Genomic DNA, 20,256 nt, shown 5'->3' on the forward strand with positions numbered 1-20,256 from the left:
CTGTAGAGGCCCACTCCCCAAACCCGAACCGTGACTCGCGTCGTCCTGCAACCCGAGTTCTCTTGGCCCAAAACCAATCTAGCCTAATAGCCCAAGGCTCAAACTTACCTATAGCCGACGACCTGCAAGCCAACCCGAAGTGCCGCGTGGCAACCAGCGGCACGAGCAGCCTCGGCTTGGTGACGCAGCGGCGACTCCGACGGCTTCCCGGTGACTTTTTCGGCGGCTTCTTGGCTGTTTTCGACTCGGCTTGTCATTTTTAGCCCGATTTCCATCATTTTGACCCTCCTCGACCTGTTTTCGGTCCGAGTTAAGGTAATTGAGGCCGTTTTAGAGTCGTATTTCACATTTTTAGTTGGATTATCAATTAAAATGTGAAATACTAACAAAAAGTGACTAACGATGCGATAGGAAGCGAATCCCGACAACTTTGAAGCAGCTCCCGAGGAACGGGAGCTTATGTTAATTAAATTAGGGAGTACTTCGACTAAGGTCAACCAAGTAAGTGACATTACTATAGGATAGGCTAAAAAATTGTATGAGTTATATCTTATAGTGTCGTATAATAGTATATGATGATGTGTGAGTTATGATGATGCATTTTACGATAATATGATGAGTATGATGATTGCATGACGTTTACCTTAATATAATGATATTTTCCATATTGAGCATGTTATATGATAATGAGTGTCATATTGCATCATGTCGTTAGATCGACATAGGACACAACCCTAAGAGTATGAAAATGATATCAATATAAATATCCACGAGTATGTGTTACTTAATGTAACAAAGAGATGAGACTAAGGGTTGTGTCAGAAGAGATGATAAGATGGACGTTAGAGGGACCTCATGCATATTGGTAAGCATAGGAATATTTCCCCTAGAGATAATGAGTGCGGACGCACATAGTATGATGATGAGTGTGAATGCGCACAGTATGACGAGCAGGGTGTTCATGAGGTGCATGACACTATGGGGTTCCGCTGACCTCCGAATGTTGATACAAATTAGCTTGACAAGAGGGTCCAGGGGGTGCACAAGCGCCCTAGAGATTCACACTCGCATGTGTGGGTCGTGTGTAGGAAAGTACTACACATCCAATTTGTTCGAGACTTAGGCCACCCCTAGATAAGTTAAAGATAGGTCTCTAAATCATGATGACATGTGTTTGCATTTGCATAACCCCTATAGTGGGACCACTTATTGAGTATTCTTCAAAATACTACCCTGTGCCACATCATTTTTCAGGTAAAGACAATGTGCACTTGTACGAAGGATGACGACATCGCGAGTAGAGACTATGGCACGTGCATAGGGTAGACTCATATTTAAATTCTTAGTCTTAGGTTAGAATAGGTTCTTTTGCATTTCATCGTTTTAAATTATTTTGTATCTGTTTTTGTTTTTTTCTCAATTTCAGTATTTAATATTTAAACACGTAAGAACATGACTATGTTTTTAAGATAAGAAATTATTTTAAACGTTTTCAGAATTTATGTTATAAATGATGTTCATTTTAAGAGCTATATTTCGACACGAGACATCGCTAGTTTTAATTTACAATTATGAATATGAGACGTTAGTTATGTATGACCACTAAAACTCATGCAAGTGAAGGAACGTAAAAGCTTTAATTTTATTGATCAATAGTATTCGAAAAACAAGATGGGTAGAAACAATTAAAAGTATCATAGATGCAATCAACAAACAAATTAAAAGGCCTTCTTCTTTGTATAACATCGATCATGATCTTCATTTGGCTATCCCCTTACTTAAGATTAGAGTACGTATGTTAACCTAAAAGTACAACGGTGGCGGAGGTGAATTGTAAATGTACTTTGTTGGTGGTGAAGAGTAGTAGACAGGTGGTGGAAGATATTTGTAGACGGGTGGTGGAGGAGAGTAGTACACAGGAGGTGGAGGAGACGAGTAGACTGGCGGAGGAGGAGATTTATAGACAGGTGGAGGAGGAGAGTAGTACACGGGAGGTGGAGGAGACGAGTAGACTGGCGGAGGAGGAGATTTATAGACAGGTGGAGGAGGAGACGAGTAGACTGGAGGAGGAGGAGATTTATAGACAGGTGGAGGAGGAGAGTAGTACACGGGAGGTGGAGACGAGTAGACTGGCGGAGGAGGAGATTTATAGACAGGTGGAGGAGGAGAGTAGTACACAGGAGGTGGAGGAGACGAGTAGACTGGCGGAGGAGGAGATTTATAGACAGGTGGAGGAGGAGAGTAGTACACGGGAGGTGGAGACGAGTAGACTGGCGGAGGAGGAGATTTATAGACAGGTGGAGGAGGAGAGTAGTACACAGGAGGTGGAGGAGACGAGTAGACTGGCGGAGGAGGAGATTTATAGACAGGTGGAGGAGGAGACGAGTAAACTGGAGGAGGAGGAGATTTATAGACAGGTGGAGGAGGAGAGTAGTACACGGGAGGTGGAGACGAGTAGACTGGCGGAGGAGGAGATTTATAGACAGGTGGAGGAGGAGACGAGTAGACTGGCGGAGGAGGAGATTTATAGACAGGTGGAGGAGGAGACGAGTAGACTGGAGGAGGAGGAGATTTATAGACAGGTGGAGGAGGAAAGTAGTACACGGGAGGTGGAGGAGACGAGTAGACTGGCGGAGGAGGAGATTTATAGACAGGTGGAGGAGGAGACGAGTAGACTGGAGGAGGAGGAGATTTATAGACAGGTGGAGGAGGAGACGAGTAGACTGGAGGAGGAGGAGATTTATAGACAGGTGGAGGAGGAGAGTAGTACACGGGAGGTGGAGGAGACAAGTAGACTGGTGGAGGGGGAGATTTATAGACAGGGGGTGGAGGGGAGTAATACACAGGAGGTGGAGGAGATGGGTAGACTGGCGGTGGTGGAGATTTATAGACAGGTGGTGGAGGAGAGTAGTACACGGGAGGTGGAGGAGAGTAGTAAACAGGAGGTGGAGGAGACGGGTATATTGGCGGTGGTGGAGATTTATAGACAGGTGGAGGAGGAGAATAGTACACAGGAGGTGGAGGAGACGGATATACTGGTGGTGGTGGAGATTTGTAGACAGGTGGAGGAGGAGAGTAGTACACAGGCGGTGGAGGAGACGAGTAGACTGGTGGAGGAGGAGAGTAGTACACAGGAGGTGGAGGAGACGAGTAGACCGGCGGAGGAGGAGATTTATAAACTGGTGGAGGCGGAGAGTAGTACACGGGAGGTGGAGGAGACGAGTAGACAGGCGGAGGAGGAGATTTATAAACAGGTGGAGGAGGAGAGTAGTACACAGGAGGGGGAGGAGACGAGTAGACCGGTGGAGGGGGGGATTTGTAGACAGGCGGTGGAGGAGACGGGTAGACTACTGGAGGAGCGTAGTACACTGGCGGCGTAGGAGATGAATAGACGGGAGGTGGAGGAGAAGAATAATAATAAAAAGGTGGAGGTAATTTATAATATGGTGGTTGAGGTGCATAGTAAACCGGCGGCAGCGGCGACTTATACATAAAAGGTGGCGGCGGAGAGTAATAGTAGCGGTAGTCTACCGCAATCGACGGCGAAAAGCTTAGAGCAAGAATTAAGAATGCAACAAGAAGGGAGGCCATTGAAGAACCCATATCTTGTAATTAGGGTTTGGGTTATACTTTTAGCACTACTCCTCCTTTATATAGCCACCATTTTCTTACCCCTTCAACCAAAACCAAGTCATTGTAAATTGTAAATAATTACAAACATACATATCATTATTACATAACCAAACTCATAAAATATTATCAACCCCACAATAAACAAAAACAAATTTGTATTTATGAAATTATTAAAAATAGAGTTGAAATTGATCAAGTTGTTGAGGATGGTTGGGAGTGAGTCCGAGAATGATCAAGGGTTTATCAGTGAGGAATACATCTTTTGGAGAACCCCAAAACAAAGTCACGAGAGATTATATCATACCATTGTGGAGGGTCGTGATTCCTAACATAGTATCAGAGTCATGCTCTAAACTTAGTCATGACAATAGAATCCTCAAATATCGAAATTGTTAGGGAGTTGTTGGGAGTGAGTCCGAGAATGATCAAGGGTTTATCAGTGAGGAATACATCTTTTGGAGAAGCCCAAAACAAAGTCACGATAAATTATATCATACCATTGTGGAGGGTCGTGATTCCTAACATAGTATCAGAGTCATGCTCTAAACTTAGTCATGACAATAGAATCCTCAAATATCGAAATTGTTAGGGAGTTGTTGGGAGTGAGTCCGAGAATGATCAAGGGTTTATCAGTGAGGAATACATCTTTTGGAGAAGCCCAAAACAAAGTCACGAGAGATTATATCATACCATTGCGGAGGGTCGTGATTCCTAACATAGTATCAGAGTCATGCTCTAAACTTAGTCATGACAATAGAATCCTCAAATATCGAAATTGTTAGGGAGTTGTTGGGAGTGAGTTCGAGAATGATCAAGGGTTTATCAGTGAGGAATACATCTTTTGGAGAAGCCCAAAACAAAGTCACGAGAGATTATATCATACCATTGTGGAGGGTCGTGATTCCTAACATAGTATCAGAGTCATGCTCTAAACTTAGTCATGACAATAGAATCCTCAAATATCGAAATTGTTAGGGAGTTGTTGGGAGTGAGTCCGAGAATGATCAAGGGTTTATCAGTGAGGAATACATCTTTTGGAGAACCCCAAAACAAAGTCACGAGAGATTATATCATACCATTGTGGAGGGTCGTGATTCCTAACATAGTATCAGAGTCATGCTCTAAACTTAGTCATGACAATAGAATCCTCAAATATCGAAATTGTTAGGGAGTTGTTGGGAGTGAGTCCCAGGCTAATTTAGGAAATGATCATGGGTTTATAAGGGAGCAATACATCTCGATTGGTATGAGACCTGTTGGGAAGCCCACGACAAAGCCATGAGAGCTTACACTCAAAGTGGACAATATCATACCATTGTGGAGATTTGTAATTCACGTAACCATCTCTTTTATCATCTAAACCCACGAAAATGGCTTATTTTTCCATGTTTCTAAGTTATTTATTTAATTATTTCGGGTATTATTCTATAAAATATTGTAGGATTTATGACTTTGTGCAATGGTAGCCATAATACACCAAGTCTATGATGTTGAAGCTCATTAATTTATTAATGTTAAAAACAAATATTCAAACTAGCATGGTTTTTATAAATTTTTTTCATATTGACTTAGCCATTAAAGAGTAGTATAAAGAGTGGATTTGGTAATTTTGAGTTTAATAAAATATAAGGTTAATGTATAGAATAAGGAATTAAAGAGAAAAAATCGTAGCTTCGATGTATACACCCAAATATTTAACAAACGGATAAACGTAAGTTTATATGACTCGACAATCTGATCAATCTTGTCTAATTAAAAGCATAGGAGTTAGGTTGGGTTAGATTTTTTTCGGTTTGGATTGAGTTGAATTTTTTAAGAACCGAAAAATATAGATTGGTTTGTGGGTTGAAATTATTTTGGTCCGTTCAATCTGAACAACCTGAAAATAAGGTTACAATCGACTCATCGTGACTCTATTTTAAAAATATTAAGAATATTTAACATTTCTAACTGATGTTAGTGATGCGTTGTGACTTGTAAATGTTTGATATTTAAATTTTACGAGATTTTAATTATTAATATACTTCATATTGTGGGTAGATATGATTTTTTTAAAAATAATAATACTACAAAAAATAACCGAACAACCCAACTCGAAAATAGAGGGTTGGGTTGATTTGTAAACTCTAGTCAAGTTGTTCGGGTCATCAACTCAATCAATCCAAAATTTAAGTTAATTTAAAAGATTTTTTCAACTCAACTTAATTCTTGTGTAGATTCGTGCTCGAGAATTTGATTGAGAAGAGCGCCAAAATTGCAAAGATAAGGATCAGGCTGACGACAATATTTTTATTTATGAATTTAGACTATGAATATGAAACTTTTTTGAAGCGAAAGATTTAAACATTCAACTTTTACGTAAATAATGTCGAGTTGAGATCTTTTCATTGTATTAGCATGATCAAATACGTCGTAGCTACTCCCTTTTCGATTCAAGTGCTATGTAGACTCGAGGGTGAAAAAAGGTGATAAAAATTTTCAATTTTAACTCGTAACTCAAAGAAGTAGTTTAAAAAAAAAAAAGATAAAAAATTTACAACTTTCGATAATATAAACTTAAAGATGACAATCGAATATAAAATAGGAATAATGTATCGGATCTAACAGCTCCCTATATGCTCTCAGGCAAGCAACTTACTTGTAGGCTCTCGTTGAATATCACTCATATTCAATGTTCTCAAGGCTACGTGTTTTACTTAGGCCCCAAAGTTAGTCAATTCTTTGGCTTAGCCAATTAGTCCTATCAGGTTTATACATTCATTGAACCTCAACACTCCTATTTCAAATGTATAAATTAGCTATCGAGATTTCTCGAAATTCTTGGTTCGACTTTTGATACTTTTTTATTACTCGAGGACAACGTGTACTTATACCTAACTAACCCTTCTTGCAAGGGGTACTCTCAACATGGGGTACGGTCTCGAGAGGAGACCACAAGGTCTCATAAGTTGAGCCAATATTCTACGTGTTCCAATTTTGATTTTAATGATAGGATTACTTATTGGATATTTATATTCTCGAATTTTTCTGGTAAAAATTTTCAGATATCGTTAATAATGTAAAATGCAAGAGACGAGAATGCTATGAGTTTATGCTTATGCATCTACATGAATTTTTTCATTTATTTTAAATCCAATAGACAAATGTAGCGATCCAACCCGTCCCGAACGGGAAGGGGATTCCCAACAGGAAATAGGGGACTTCGTTAGATAAATGGGGTTGGTGACAGAATTATATTCTCGTCTCCGCCCTATCCCCACCCCGCTTAATAACACACACACATATATACATACGTGTCTGACAACAACACCAGAGAATGCTAGCCCGACCAGAACGAGGCCTAGGAGGTGCACGTGGGTCCATATTCACTCGTATAGGTTGTGTGTAGAATAGTAAAATACACATCCAATGACCCGGTTAGGATAGTCACTTAAGGGAATACGACTTTAAGTTGAGAAGTCTCGATCATTTTGTATGTCTGCATTTTCTAACCCCAGTAGTGTGGTCACTTAATGAGTATTTCTTAAAATACTTCAAGCTATGTGCTACTTCTACCTTTTAGATAAAGGCAAGGCACCCCTACACGTTTGACGGCTATATCGCAAATTTAAAGACTATGACGGGTAGTTGTATTTAATTTCATAGACTTTAGATTAGTATAGGGCATTGCTGTTCGATTTCTACTTACGTCTATTTTAATTTTTGCGTTGTATTGTTTTAAGACATTTTTCTTAAACATTTACGTCCATGACATTGTTTTATCAAAACGTTTTAAATTAATATTTTCGTACAAGATGTTATGTAATACATGTGGTAGCGACTTTACGTTAGTAGAAAACTACGGTCGTTTCACTCAGAATAAATGCAGTTATATTCTTCTTTAACGTGGCATTAATTACAACATCATGTGATAATTTAAACCGTAACTCTAACCCTTCTTCTAAGGTTTACTCTCACAACATGGGGTTAAGTTCCGAGAGGAGCCCATTCATACACGAAGAAGTTGGGAGAGGTTGTGGAAGGACCAGGAAAGGAAAAGGGAAAGGTTTTACTTGATGAAAAGGCTCAGATCTCACATGTTAAGCCAATATGATACGTATTATGTGTGTCTATATGTTTCGATCCCGGTGATAGAATTACTTACTTAAAATGATATCGGCATAGTGACGAGTTTAGACATGAATATTATGAACTAATTGAAAGTAAAACAATAAAACAATATGCCATGATAGCAATGGCGTTACAAGCACATAAAATCAATCAAAATCATTCCAAATCATAAGGGATTATTCGGAAATCAGCAAACAGATTAAAGAGTCTTCATTGTAGAGGAATGATCAAATCTTCATTAGGGCTGTCCTCTTTATTGAATTGAAAATTGAATATATCATTGATTTTTTTCCTGCAAAATTAAGATAACAACAAGTTAAGGTAAAGTGTATATTGAAAAACATGCAGACAGTTAAGTAAACTGGAATGAAGCTCACATTTACCTAGTATGTAGTAGATTGCATATGTTGACCTAATAGTATGTAGGTGGTGGAGGAGATTTGTAGACAGGAGGTGGAGGAGACGAATAGACCGGTGGCGGAGGAGAATGGTAGACTGGTGGTGGAGGAGACTTGTACACGAGAGGTGGAGGAGAGTGATAGACTGGTGGTGGAGGAGAATAGTAGATTGGTGGTGGAGGAGACTTGTAAACTGGAGGTGGAGGAGAGTGATAGACTGGTGGTGGAGGAGAATAGTAGACTGGTGGTGGGGGAGACTTGTACACAGGAGGTGGAGGAGAGTGATAGACTGGTGGCGGAGGAGACTTGTAGACAGGAGGTGGAGGAGAGTGATAGACCGGTGGTGGAGGAGAATAGTAGACTGGTGGCGGAGGAGACTTGTACACCGGAGGTGGAGGAGAGTGATAGACTGGTGGCGGAGGAGACTTGTAGACAGGAGGTGGAGGAGAGTGATAGACCGGTGGTGGAGGAGAATAGTAGATTGGTGGTGGGGGAGACTTGTACACAGGAGGTGGAGGAGAGTGATAGACCGGTGGTGGAGGAGAATAGTAGACTGGTGGTGGGGGAGACTTGTACACAGGAGGTGGAGGAGAGGGGTAAACTGGCGGTGGAGGAGATTTGTAGACCGGTGGTGGTGGAGAGAGGTAGACAGGTGGAGGAGGAGAATAGTAGACTGGAGGTGGAGGAGAATGGTACACCGGTGGAGGAGGAGAGTAATACACCGGTGGTGGAGGAGATTTATAGACGGGAGGTGGAGGAGAATAATACACAGGTGGCGGAGGAGAATGATACACCGGTGGAGGAGGAGAGTAATACACCGGTGATGGAGGAGAGCGATAAATTGGCCGCCACTTATACGTAGGAGGTGGTAGCCAAGGAGCGTAACGATACTCTCTAGCCATTGATGGTGACACGCTTAGAGCAACAACTAAGACTGCAATAACAAGGGACGCCATTGAAGACGCCATATCTGAAGAGGATATACTTTTTGAAATGCAAATTTTGCTCCTTTATATAGTTTCAATTTTCATATCTCCTAAGCGCAAACCAAGTCGTTTTTAATTATTAAATAATTTAAAATATCCATTTCTTAATCACCAAACGTGGAATTAGTAAAAAATTATCAATAAATTATAATAAGATATAGTTTCGTTTTGAATTAGTATATAGTTGACCCATGTGTGTTCATAACACCATTTTAATTCCTTTTAATATTAACAACCAAAATTTTAGGTAATTTATTAATTTATTTTTTTAATTAAAGTTAAAAGTGATCAAGTTGGTTCCATAAGAACGTTTCAATAAGAAAGATTTGTTCAAATTAATTAACCCATTTTCAATTTTTTTTTAATTTCCTTAAAAAAAAAAAATAATCCTTAATCTCGGCTCGAGGACTGTTTAGGGTACGTTCTTTGGCTTGGCTTGGACATTTATTCTGTATCGCTTTTCCTACATTCAGGGGAGAACATGATTGATGAAATAACTTTTTAGATATATTGTCACGTCCCCAAGGACTAAGACCTGTAACGGCCCAGATCCACCGCTAGTAGATATTGTCCTCTTTGGGTTTTTCCTTTCGAGCTTCCTCTCAAGGCTTTAAAACGCGTCTGCTAGAGAAAGGTTTCCACATCCTTAAAGGGTGTTTCGTTCTCCTCCCCACCCGATGTGGGATATCACAATTCACTCTCTTTTAGGGTCCAACGTCCTCGTTGACACTTGTTCCTTTCTCCAATCGATGTGAGACCCTGTTAAGGATATTTAGTATTAAATTATAGTTTACTATATATATCATATTTTATATTTTATTATAACCCAAATATATAGATATTATCTTCTTAATAGTTATCTTTCTATTTATAGCTATTTCCATTTATTACTCTTCCATATATTTGTAATTTATTTGATTATAAATAGATAATTTTCACACGATTTAGGTGTGGTAGATTAACCAAACATTCTCAGACTCCCACCAAATCCACCCCCTTCGGGGCCCAGGGTTTTTATTGGCATACTGCATCGTGTCTACCCCCTTCAGGGAACAGCCTCCTCGTTGGCACATCGCCCGGTGTTTCGCTCTGATACCATTTGTAACAGTATTTGGATGAGCACCGATTTTGTTGTGTTGTATAACTCTGAAAGATGCGTTTTAAAGCCATGAGAGGAGGTCCGAGAGGGAAAATCCAAAAAGGACAATATCTGCTAGCGGTGAGTTGGGCTGTTACAAGACTACTTCTTACATAAAAAGTGAAAAGTAGATAAATGATCATCTACTTCTAAAAGAAATTGAAAATTTTCTCGGGAGTCCTACAAGATTCACTCAATCGTTTTTTTTTTCTAACAGATGATCATAACTTCATATGAACTCGAATCCTATCAGAAGATCTAAAAAAAAAAAAAAAAAATTATCGAAGAATTAGCCAAAGTATGGTAGTCTATTTTTGACTTTTTGCAATAATTGACTATATTATGGTTTAATAACAAGCTAGCCATGGCCAACTAGGCCTACGATGTTGAAATTTATTTGTTCTAGTTAAAAAGAAATATTCAAACTAGCATATTTTATTTATTTATTTTAATTGATGTACCAAATATTCTATATATTTGGTGTGAAAGTTCATTATAGAAACTTGAATGTCGTGTAAACTGCGTCGTTTCATACGTGAGTTTATGAATTATTGAATTATGTAACATAAGATGTGTATCCATTAATATATATTATGAGTTTGTGTAGCTTTATGAAATTAAAAAATACAAATATATATCGTAATTTTGAGGGACCTTAATGGCTAGTTACCCAAAATATACAACGTGTATACATTAGATCCCAGAGATTACCGGTTGTGCGAGTATCTAAGTATTTTTAATACTCATCCATTTTTTAAAATGATTTTCAAGTAAAGCAAGCTTGTGGTACGAGAATAACGAGCATGGTGGAGAAATTGGTCATGGGACAACTCAAATGCTTTTGATTTAACTTGATTTGTGAACCGATTGTGCTTTCCTAATAGAGATTTCCGTGTTTCAACGAACGGTTTCAATCGGTACGTGTGCGGAAAGTTAGGTCAATGTAATTGGTGTCAGAGTCTAGTTTTGAAGTTGTTTAGACGATTTACGTTGTAAGTTATATAAAATTTCTATGACTAAGCAGTTAAATATGATAATATTTGAATAGTATCATGTGTTTTGTTTTTATTAAATGTATGATTTGATATGCATACTTAACTTAAAAAGAAAACGTGCATGCTTTATAAATCAAACTTTAAGGAGTCGAAACTTATGATATGTTGTTTGAAATATTAGGAAATTGTTCTTGCAAGAGCCGTGTAATCTAATCTTTTGCCAATGGCTTATCTAGGTGCACGAGAATTGCATACTATTGTCGGTTCGGTTGGCATAAATTTGTGGCTATGTTGAGTTCTTGTGGATGTATGTTTTGTACTAAACAAGTATATGCTTGATATCGATGTGTATTAGACTCTAAATTTAGCTAAAGTACGATTTTGGTGTCAGTTACGACCTTGAGAAAGGAGGAGAGATCGGAAGAGACTAAAGGATTTCAAAAGTCATTGGTTGACACTGTCTCATAACTTGAACTAAAGTGTGATTTTCTCGTGTGGTGAGAACACTGAGAATTCTAAAATATAAAAGTTTTCGAGAGTTACGAGTTAGAAAAGTTTAGATCTTGGAAGATATGTCAGGATTATTATTGTAACTTTGAACTTTAGTACTTTTTGTTGACAAAAGGTTACGAGACATTGCTATGAAACTCAGCTTTATCGTGAAAATTTCTATTTCAAGATATGAATAAATCAATATTCTTTTAAGCTTCTTCCTTGAGATTGCTTCGGAGTTTACTCGAGCACCATTTTGGTTGAGAGTTGTTATTACGACAGTGACCACTATCGGAATAAAACTTTGAGGATTTAATAGTGAAGGGTTTATGTAACGTCCTTAATATTCTTATCTAGATCAAAGACGTCACTACATGCATGCCTTTAATAATATATGCAAAAAAATTTAATAAAACCTTTCAAACGATGGTACTTGACATGCCTCCCCGTTCCCCAACTGTCTCGGATGAAGATCGCGGTGGTGATGACCATACCCACGCCATGAACCTAATTGATGTTCGACGTCATCGCTAGTGGCCATTATGATATTGCAATTAACATAGATTAGTACGAAGATTTTAGATAATAAATGAAGTTGACATATTATGCTTCTTAAGCCATGAGACTTATTTCTTTGTATTTCTCGTGTTTAGATTTGCATGCTAGAGTAATTCAAATAGTTTTGAGCCAGCTATCTTGGGAAGTGATTCGAATCACGAGTTTAAAAACAAGTTTTCTTTACTCTTGATCTTGATCATCAAGACAATCTGTTTCAAAACTTTTTCTTGGATTAATTTCACATCGTTTTGGAGTTGATAATTTAGATCTAAAGGTATTGTTCTTTCGTAAGGTTCATAGATCAAATTCTAAGAATGAAAAATATATGAAAATAGGTTTTGAAAAAGATTCTCACTCAAGAATGAAAAATATCATCGAAGTATATGGACAACCCTAGTGTCATTTCGAGATTAAAAAGTAACAAGAAGGCCATAAGTCAATTTTGGACAACCCTAAGTGATAATGAGTCTAGTGTCAAGTGTTCGAAGTATACGTCTTATGTAGACAAAGTTATGTTTCTCGATCACGTATAGATACAATTTTTAGTTGGCCTAAACTAACATTGTGATTCTAATTTCTACGTTCACGTGAATTAGTTATGTATGTATTAACATGAGAAGATTTGTACTTATACCTCGCAACTAAAAAAACGAGCACGGAGTTACTTGTCCTACTTACTATTGTAAAATTGTATCAATGATAATTTTTTTTTTTTTTTGTGTATAATAAGGTTTTAAACTGAATGTTTTGTAGTTTCGGTAGCTAGTTACTAATAGTCACTTTGAAGAGTGGTTGTTGAAATTTTTTTTTGTAGTAAAGGTTACACGTTATATGTATCAGGTAACCAATCATTGATAATCATTTTAAGGACGATGAAACTAATTTTTCTGTGGTAAACATTACACAATGTCTGATGATGATAACTAGCTGCTAATGATTTTCAAGTAAAAACGAGGTTGTGGAGCGAAAATGTCTCGTAGGACTCTATGCTTGGTCAGAAATAGTTACTACACCAAGTACTATTTTTACCCAAGGTTTTGCTACTTCACGTTTTTTTTTTTAACTGAAATGCATCACTCCCGGGAACAACTATGTAGTTTTACGTTTTCAAATGCTTTCGGTTTTACTTTGATTTGTGAACCGATTGTACTTTTGTAATAAAGTTTTTCATAGTGTTCTTAAATGTTTTAGTTGTTTGAACGACTCCGATCGATATACGTATGTAAAACAATGAAACAACAGGTCTCCTTATCTTATCTTATCTTAATATTCTTCGATCTAGAAAATATTCTTCTCGAGATGAAAAAAACCCTAATTTACAAGAGAGTTTGTTTCTTATACCCAAATTAAAATTTGAAAGATTGTTAAATTAAATCATATTATTGAATTAGCCGTTAAGAGGAGAAAAAAAAAAAAAAAAAAACCCACTTTTCTAAAATAAAATAAAAGAAAATAAAGAGGAAAGCCCTAACTCTTCCCTCCACGCCACCACGTTCTCCTCAGCTGCTCAGTGGCGTCGCCGCATCCTCCGGTTCAGTGCTGCCGCCGTCGTCGTCGTTGTTCTTCTGCTTGTGCCGCTGCAGTCTGTCTCTTAGGGGTTTTGCACTGATTTGCTACTCTTCATTGGTAATTCTTCCATTCTCCAACTCTGTCTTTCTTCTCACTTGAAAAACACAAATTAAGCCTTGTCGAATGGAAGGAGCATTTGTTTGATATCTATCTATCTATCTATATATATATATGTATGTATGTATGTATGTATGTATGTATTTGAAAGATAACAATAGCGAAAAAAGAAAGAAAAAGTCTTGCGCCAAATTAGGACGTGATTTGTGTTAGGCTGTTCCAATTTAGACGTGGGCTAATCGCCGTTTAGAATTGTTGCATATGTTCAAGGCTTTGATCTGCTTTTTGATGGTTTGATTTTTTTTTTTCTTTTCCTTCTGCTTTTCCAATTTTCTTCTTCTCTCTCTTATTGAATAATTCTCCCCTCTATAATGATTATCTATTTTGTGCTGTTTCTATGATTATTTGTTAGCCGATTTTTAATTTCTGTTTGCTTGAATTGTCTATTTATCTCTTTCGTTTTCATTTGAAGTTCACATTTAATCTTTCTGTCCCTGACTGTCATTGATGTTAAGAATCTAATTATTCTTGTGGATCTTCGAGATTTGTTGAATTTGTGTTCTGTTTTTCAAATAAAACCAAATTTGATCTTTTTTCATCTCATCTATTCTCTAGTTCTTTATTGCTCAAATTCTGATTAATCGGGTATCTAATATGTATAATACCCTTTTGAAATTTTCTCAAATGCATGCATGGCTTTAGGTTCTTTTTCTTATTGATACACGTTCATCAGACTTGAATTCGTTTATTTTTTGGGTTGTTTTCAATCTTGGATTTAAACTCTGAGATAAAATGGAGAAACATCAAATCTTCAAGTGACTTTGATGGACACTCTTTTTTTTTTTCTTTAGGAAGTATTGACTTTGTCTTGATCGAGGTCATAATCATAATCCAGTTCAGTGAAATTTAATTTGATGACTCTAGTTTGTTAAATTAGACCAACAACATCAATTAAAACATCTGATTCAATTAAGATCCATTTTTTTATATCAAAATTGTATGATCATAATATAAGTGCCATTGAATATACATCTAACATCTATATTGAATTTTAATCTTTGAGACATTTGGAGTTCCGGGTTTAACAAAAGTTCAACAAAAACAAGACAAAAGAGAAAGGTGAGTAATTTTGGAGATCTCCTAAAAGTCAGCATCGTCCATCAATTTATCAAGTGAGGGGTAAGGAGAGAAAGAGAGAAAGAGAGAAATTTGATTGGGAGAGAGAATTCGTGACAAATCTGAAAATGAGATGGAATAAATCTGAATACGTAGTTCACTGAAATGGAATGGAGTTTGAATATCATATATAGTGTATAAATGAATAGCAAATAGGAAATCATTGACTTCACTTTTATGGAACATAATTGACGTCTTTTTAATTTTGTGTGATTTGTATTATTACTTGTGTGGTTTGAACATGTGCTGTGTCCTTCGGCATGAACTTTCTGGGTAAAATGTGTTTTTTTTTTGTCAAATTTAAATCATACAAGTTTGATCTTTAGTTCCCAAGATCCCAAGTCTACCTTTCAATAATCATACACCGCCGCTCATTTGTGCTTGGATAGAGCAAAAATGAGGGGAAACCAATTGGCTAAGGGGGTTTCCAGCAACTTTCTATCCTGCCAAAAGGTTGAAGATGATCCATTGCTTTAAGAAATGGTATAGTCAAAGAGGCGCTTTAAAATAGATTTCCATGGTACGATTGGCAATAGCAGTAGGTTTTCATTGGAACAGACCACCTTCACGAGGAGCTCAAAAAGAGACGTGTAATATTTGGGAAGGTTGGTAATTGTGGTTTGGATGAGGGTGAGTCTATCTCCTTTTGAGTTTTCCATGAGAGAAGTCTCCTCTCAATTTTCTCAATTATAGACCCAAAAGACCATGGAGATGGAGAGGGAGAGCAAGGTATGTACTTGGCCAAGATCCTACCTTACAATCTCGTAGGTTATGATCCAAGCGGAGGCCTAAATAAGATGGAGAAAAAGATCCATCCTCACACCCAATCAAAATAGCCCATTTATTCAACTTAACAGTATATTCAAACCCAAAAGGTTTCCATTTTTTTTTTATCACTTAGATAATAAGCATTTCTGTTTTATTTTTGTCCATTCTCGTTTACTATGTTCTATTTTTTTCCTTACATTTTCTGCATCATCTTTCCGTAACTTTTTTTTTCTTCCTATTTGTATGTAATGTGAAGGCTGTCACCTTTGCCCCTCATTTCTTTTTGATGTAGAATCATAACTATGATTCATTTTTCATTTATTCAATAGGGGGTCATGTTTGCCTTAGTACGTCTGATTTTTACTTATATTTTTAACGATTAGCTTAATTACGCCAACTCTTTTAATTTTTTTTAGAATACAATATTGTTGCTTGTTACGGAAAAAAGTTGCATAACATTGAAGGATTGAGGTCTAAAACCATACCAATTTGAATCAATTTATGCCTTCTGACATATATGGATAGAAGTCATTAAAAATCCTAATTTGAAGCGCTTTCTTGTTGCAGAAATAATGGGTTTACAACTGTTTGATGGAAGCGATTCTGACAATGATGACTCAAAGATAGAAATTAATCGGGATTATGCAAAGAAGTTTGAGCATAATAAGAAGCGAGAGGATCTTCAGCGCTTAGAGGAGCTAAAGAAGAAGGGTCTAATTGAAGACTCTGAATCAGGAAGCTCAGAATCTGAATCATCTTCCTCCGAGGATGAAGAAGGCAGCCAAAGTAGGAAGGACCTGGAGTTTTTTGATGCATTAATCAAGGTCAAGAAGCATGATCCAACCCTTAAACAGAAAGACGCCAAGCTTTTCGATTCAGATGATGACAACTCTACAAAGGAAAGTGACAATGTCAAAAGTAGTTTAACAGAGAAGAAGAAAAGTAGTATGTATTTGAAAGATGTGGTAGCAAAACATTTGATTGAAGAGGGCCCTGAATTCAATGATGAGAAGCCTAAAAATGTGAAGATTTATGATAAGGAGCAAGAGGAGATACGCAAGGCATTCTTGGAGGCAGCAGAAATGCAAGTTGAAGATGATGAGGAAGCATTGTTAAAAGTGAAGGATAAAGGTATGGTAGAAGAGGAAAAGGATGAAGAATTAGAGAAGAAGTTGGATGAGTATTTTGGGGATGGGGATGACCAATTGGATGAAAATTCAAAGTTCTTGAAGGAGTACTTTAAGAATAAACTTTGGCTCAGTGAAGATGGAAAGGTCGGGGAGGAGGAGTTGGAGATGCTGTCGGAGGATGAGGAAGAGATTGAAAAACAAGAGGAATATGAATACAAGTTTCAAGAAAATGTAGGAGATAGCATTATAGGGCATAGTAGGACTATTGAGGGGTCAGTTAGGAAAAAGAAGAATTCGAGGAAGGAGCAGAGGAAGAGTAAGGAAGAGAGGATGGAGATTGCAAGATTAGAGAGGAAGGAGGAGTTGAAGCATTTAAAAAATTTGAAGAAGGAGGAGGTAAAAGAGAAGCTTAGGAAGATTAGGGAGACTGCAGGAATTGGGGAGGACGAGACTTACTTATTGAATATCAAAGATTTAGACGAGGAATTTGATCCAGAAGAGTATGACAGGATGATGAAGGTGGCTTTTGGTGAAGAATATTATGAGAAAGAAGACGTTGATCCTGGGTTTGGAAGCGATATGGATGATGAAGGTCATGGTGAGATTGAGAAACCCGATTTCGACAAAGAGGATGAGTTGCTTGGACTGCCGAAAGGATGGGCTTCATCTGAGTCAGGTGATGGCTTCTTAGCAGCTAGGCAAAGGAGTTTAAGCCATAAAATTGATAATGATCCAAGTGATGAAGAGAATAATGAAGACGATGAAGAACATGACTATGAGGATGAAAAAGGCAAAAGAAAGAGGAAGCGTAAATTGTCTCTGTACAAAAGAGCTAAAGAAGCCATGATGGAGGAATATTATAAATTAGATTACGAGGACACAATTGATGACATTAAGACGAGGTTTAAGTATGCCAAAATACAACCTAATCGTTATGGATTAAGTACTACCGAAATCCTGGCATTGGACGACAAGGAGTTGAATCAGTTTGTTTCTTTGAAAAAGTTGGCCCCTTATAAGGAAGAATGGAAGATGCCAAATAGTACTAGACAGCGCCTGAAAATGAGGACCAAGGAGCTCCTTAAAGGCAAACAATTTGGTGAGCAGAAAGATGGCTTAAAGAAAAAGATGAAGAGCTCCGACTTGCACACTTTGGACGACAACGAGAATGAGAAGAAAAAGATGAAGAATAGCTCCGACTTGCCCAATTTGGATGCCGATGAGAATGACAAAGTACAAACTGAGGATTCAAATGTTGATAGCAGCAATTTATCTAGGAAAGCCAGAAGAAAACTACGACAAGCTGAATTTAAATTGTCACACAGTAGGCTCTTGGGATACGGCAAGATAACCTTGAAACCGAAGAAGAAAACAAAACACTGATCATTCGAAAGCAAGCTAGCAGGTGATTCTTCTTGTCAATCACTAATGAGTTAACTTCTGTGTTTTATTATTCATTTCTTTGTCCTCCTTGTGCTCTTTTCTCAACATTTTATGATGGTGTATCTGAATTATGAATATCTAAAGAAAACATAGCACACAAAGTAATGCAGGTTAGTTCCTAGATTGAGCGACAGAGTCTGGCATAACGTTTTATTTTCTTTTTTTTGTCACGTTTTTTCTTTTCTCGGTTAAACCTGGCAGTCATTCCCTACTTGTTATATTGTAAAAGTTTGAACATAAAAGCTTTAGTTTGGTAGATTTTGTGCTTGAACCATTCCTATTGTTATTATGTTATTATACCCTTCTAGTTAAGCTTCATTCGTTTGGACTTAGTAATAGCCATTTGTAGAGCCTAATTTTATTGGGACAATTCCAAATAGGGACTAATTTACTAAAATTTCTGGAAAACTCTTGGAGGAAATGACTATGGAGATTTGAATAGTTCTTTTGGTTGTAGCTGTGGTTTCGTTTTGTTAGTATGGAATGTTTTTGGGTGTTCCTTAATTCAAAGAGCAATAACTTAAACATTAGGAATGGTTTCATTTTCAGTCGAAAAACCATTTTTCCATCGTTTGGTTACATTTGCTTGGGTATATTTTGTTGAGACGTGTACTATACCATGGCTTGTTAATGGTTGCTTATAGAATCTGCATGATTAATTTTTTAGGGAAAAAGAACTATTTATATTTCTAAATTTGGGAGGTTATATCTATTAAATTTGGTAGGGCTAAACTATGAGTATGATCCCTTGCTATGAGTATAGTCCCCAAGAGAAAATTAAAATTTAGTCCATATGATTTAAAAATTTGAATTTATCCCTATGGTTTGATAAAATTCTCATAAATTGTTTTACCATAGTTCGTAGTATAATGTCTCAGGTTTTAAGATAAGATTATTTTATCCATTTGAAGATTAATTTAAACTTTATTATGTCTAATTAAGTTGAATTTGATTGGATTATTGAAGTTGTAGCTATTTTTTGACCTCCAAAATGACCTCCATATGAAGTTGCACGACATTGCTCTAAAATGGATTATATTTTATCGTTTGAGAGACAATGAGTAAGCATATCATAAACACATTACTTAAATAGGAAGGGATCATCCTATAAATAACTTTCTGCTCTATGGAATAATTTTTCTTTTGCTGTCTAGACAAGTCTTTAGGGATATCCACAATTAACTGTTGAACATCAAGGAAGGAATTCTTAATGTCTTCTACTCAGGATGCTCAAGACTAGACAGATGATAAGCCACTTGAGTGTTAGACCCTTTTGTATCTTTAATCTCTATTTCAAGTTCTTGTAACAACAGGATCCACGGAATCAACTTTCGCCTTGCATCTATCTTAGTCATTAGGTATTTGATTGCTGTGTGGTCCGTGCATACTTTAACCTTTGCGCCAACCAAATAGGACGAACACTACAGCCAACAACTCCTTTTTAGTAATGGTATAATTGATTTGAGATTCATATAATATTTTACTAGCATAGTAAACTAGGTGCAGTATTTTTTCATTCTTTTGTCCAAGCATTGCACCAACAACATAATCACTAGCATCATACATTAGTTTAAATGGAAACTCTTGATTGAGTGAAAACAATATAAGTGCAGTGATCAAGGCCGTTTTAGTGCTTAAAATTCTATTAAACACTTCTCATCAAACTCAAAATTCTTGTTTACTTCTAGTAGGTTGCAGATGGGTTTTGTAACTTTTAAGAAAAAAATTCTGCATATTCTAAGAAGCTTATCATCCTTAGGGTTATAGTGCATTTATACACACCCACCACAGTTCTTCCTATTT

At 37.1% G+C, this 20,256-nt stretch overlaps 2 protein-coding genes across 2 annotated transcripts in view; one reads left to right on the forward strand and one right to left on the reverse strand.

Annotated features, from left to right (window-relative positions):
- Positions 1-9,109, reverse strand: part of LOC111476988 (extensin-3-like) — a 28,072-nt gene extending 18,963 nt beyond the window's left edge. The window contains exons 1-3 of the mRNA XM_023120881.1: positions 8,822-9,109; positions 3,064-3,282; positions 1,858-2,823 (exon numbers count right to left, since the gene is read on the reverse strand). Of these exons, the coding sequence (XP_022976649.1) occupies positions 1,858-2,823; positions 3,064-3,282; positions 8,822-9,109 (1,473 nt within the window). The remainder of the gene's footprint in view (positions 1-1,857; positions 2,824-3,063; positions 3,283-8,821) is intronic.
- A 4,649-nt stretch (positions 9,110-13,758) lies between these two features.
- Positions 13,759-18,765, forward strand: LOC111476482 (protein KRI1 homolog). Its single transcript, XM_023120154.1, has 2 exons — positions 13,759-13,936; positions 16,448-18,765. Exon 2 carries the CDS (start codon positions 16,453-16,455, stop codon positions 18,391-18,393), a length of 1,941 nt encoding a protein of 646 aa, XP_022975922.1. The 5' UTR covers positions 13,759-13,936; positions 16,448-16,452; the 3' UTR covers positions 18,394-18,765.
- The last annotated feature ends 1,491 nt before the right edge of the window (positions 18,766-20,256 follow it).

This window comes from Cucurbita maxima, unplaced genomic scaffold (assembly GCF_002738345.1).
Source record: "Cucurbita maxima cultivar Rimu unplaced genomic scaffold, Cmax_1.0 Cma_Scf00003, whole genome shotgun sequence".
NCBI lineage: Eukaryota > Viridiplantae > Streptophyta > Magnoliopsida > Cucurbitales > Cucurbitaceae > Cucurbita > Cucurbita maxima.

Excerpts from the sequence above, each read along its gene's own strand:
- LOC111476482 (XM_023120154.1), top strand. The coding sequence starts at position 16,453 with ATGGGTTTACAACTGTTTGATGGAAGCGATTCTGACAATGATGACTCA.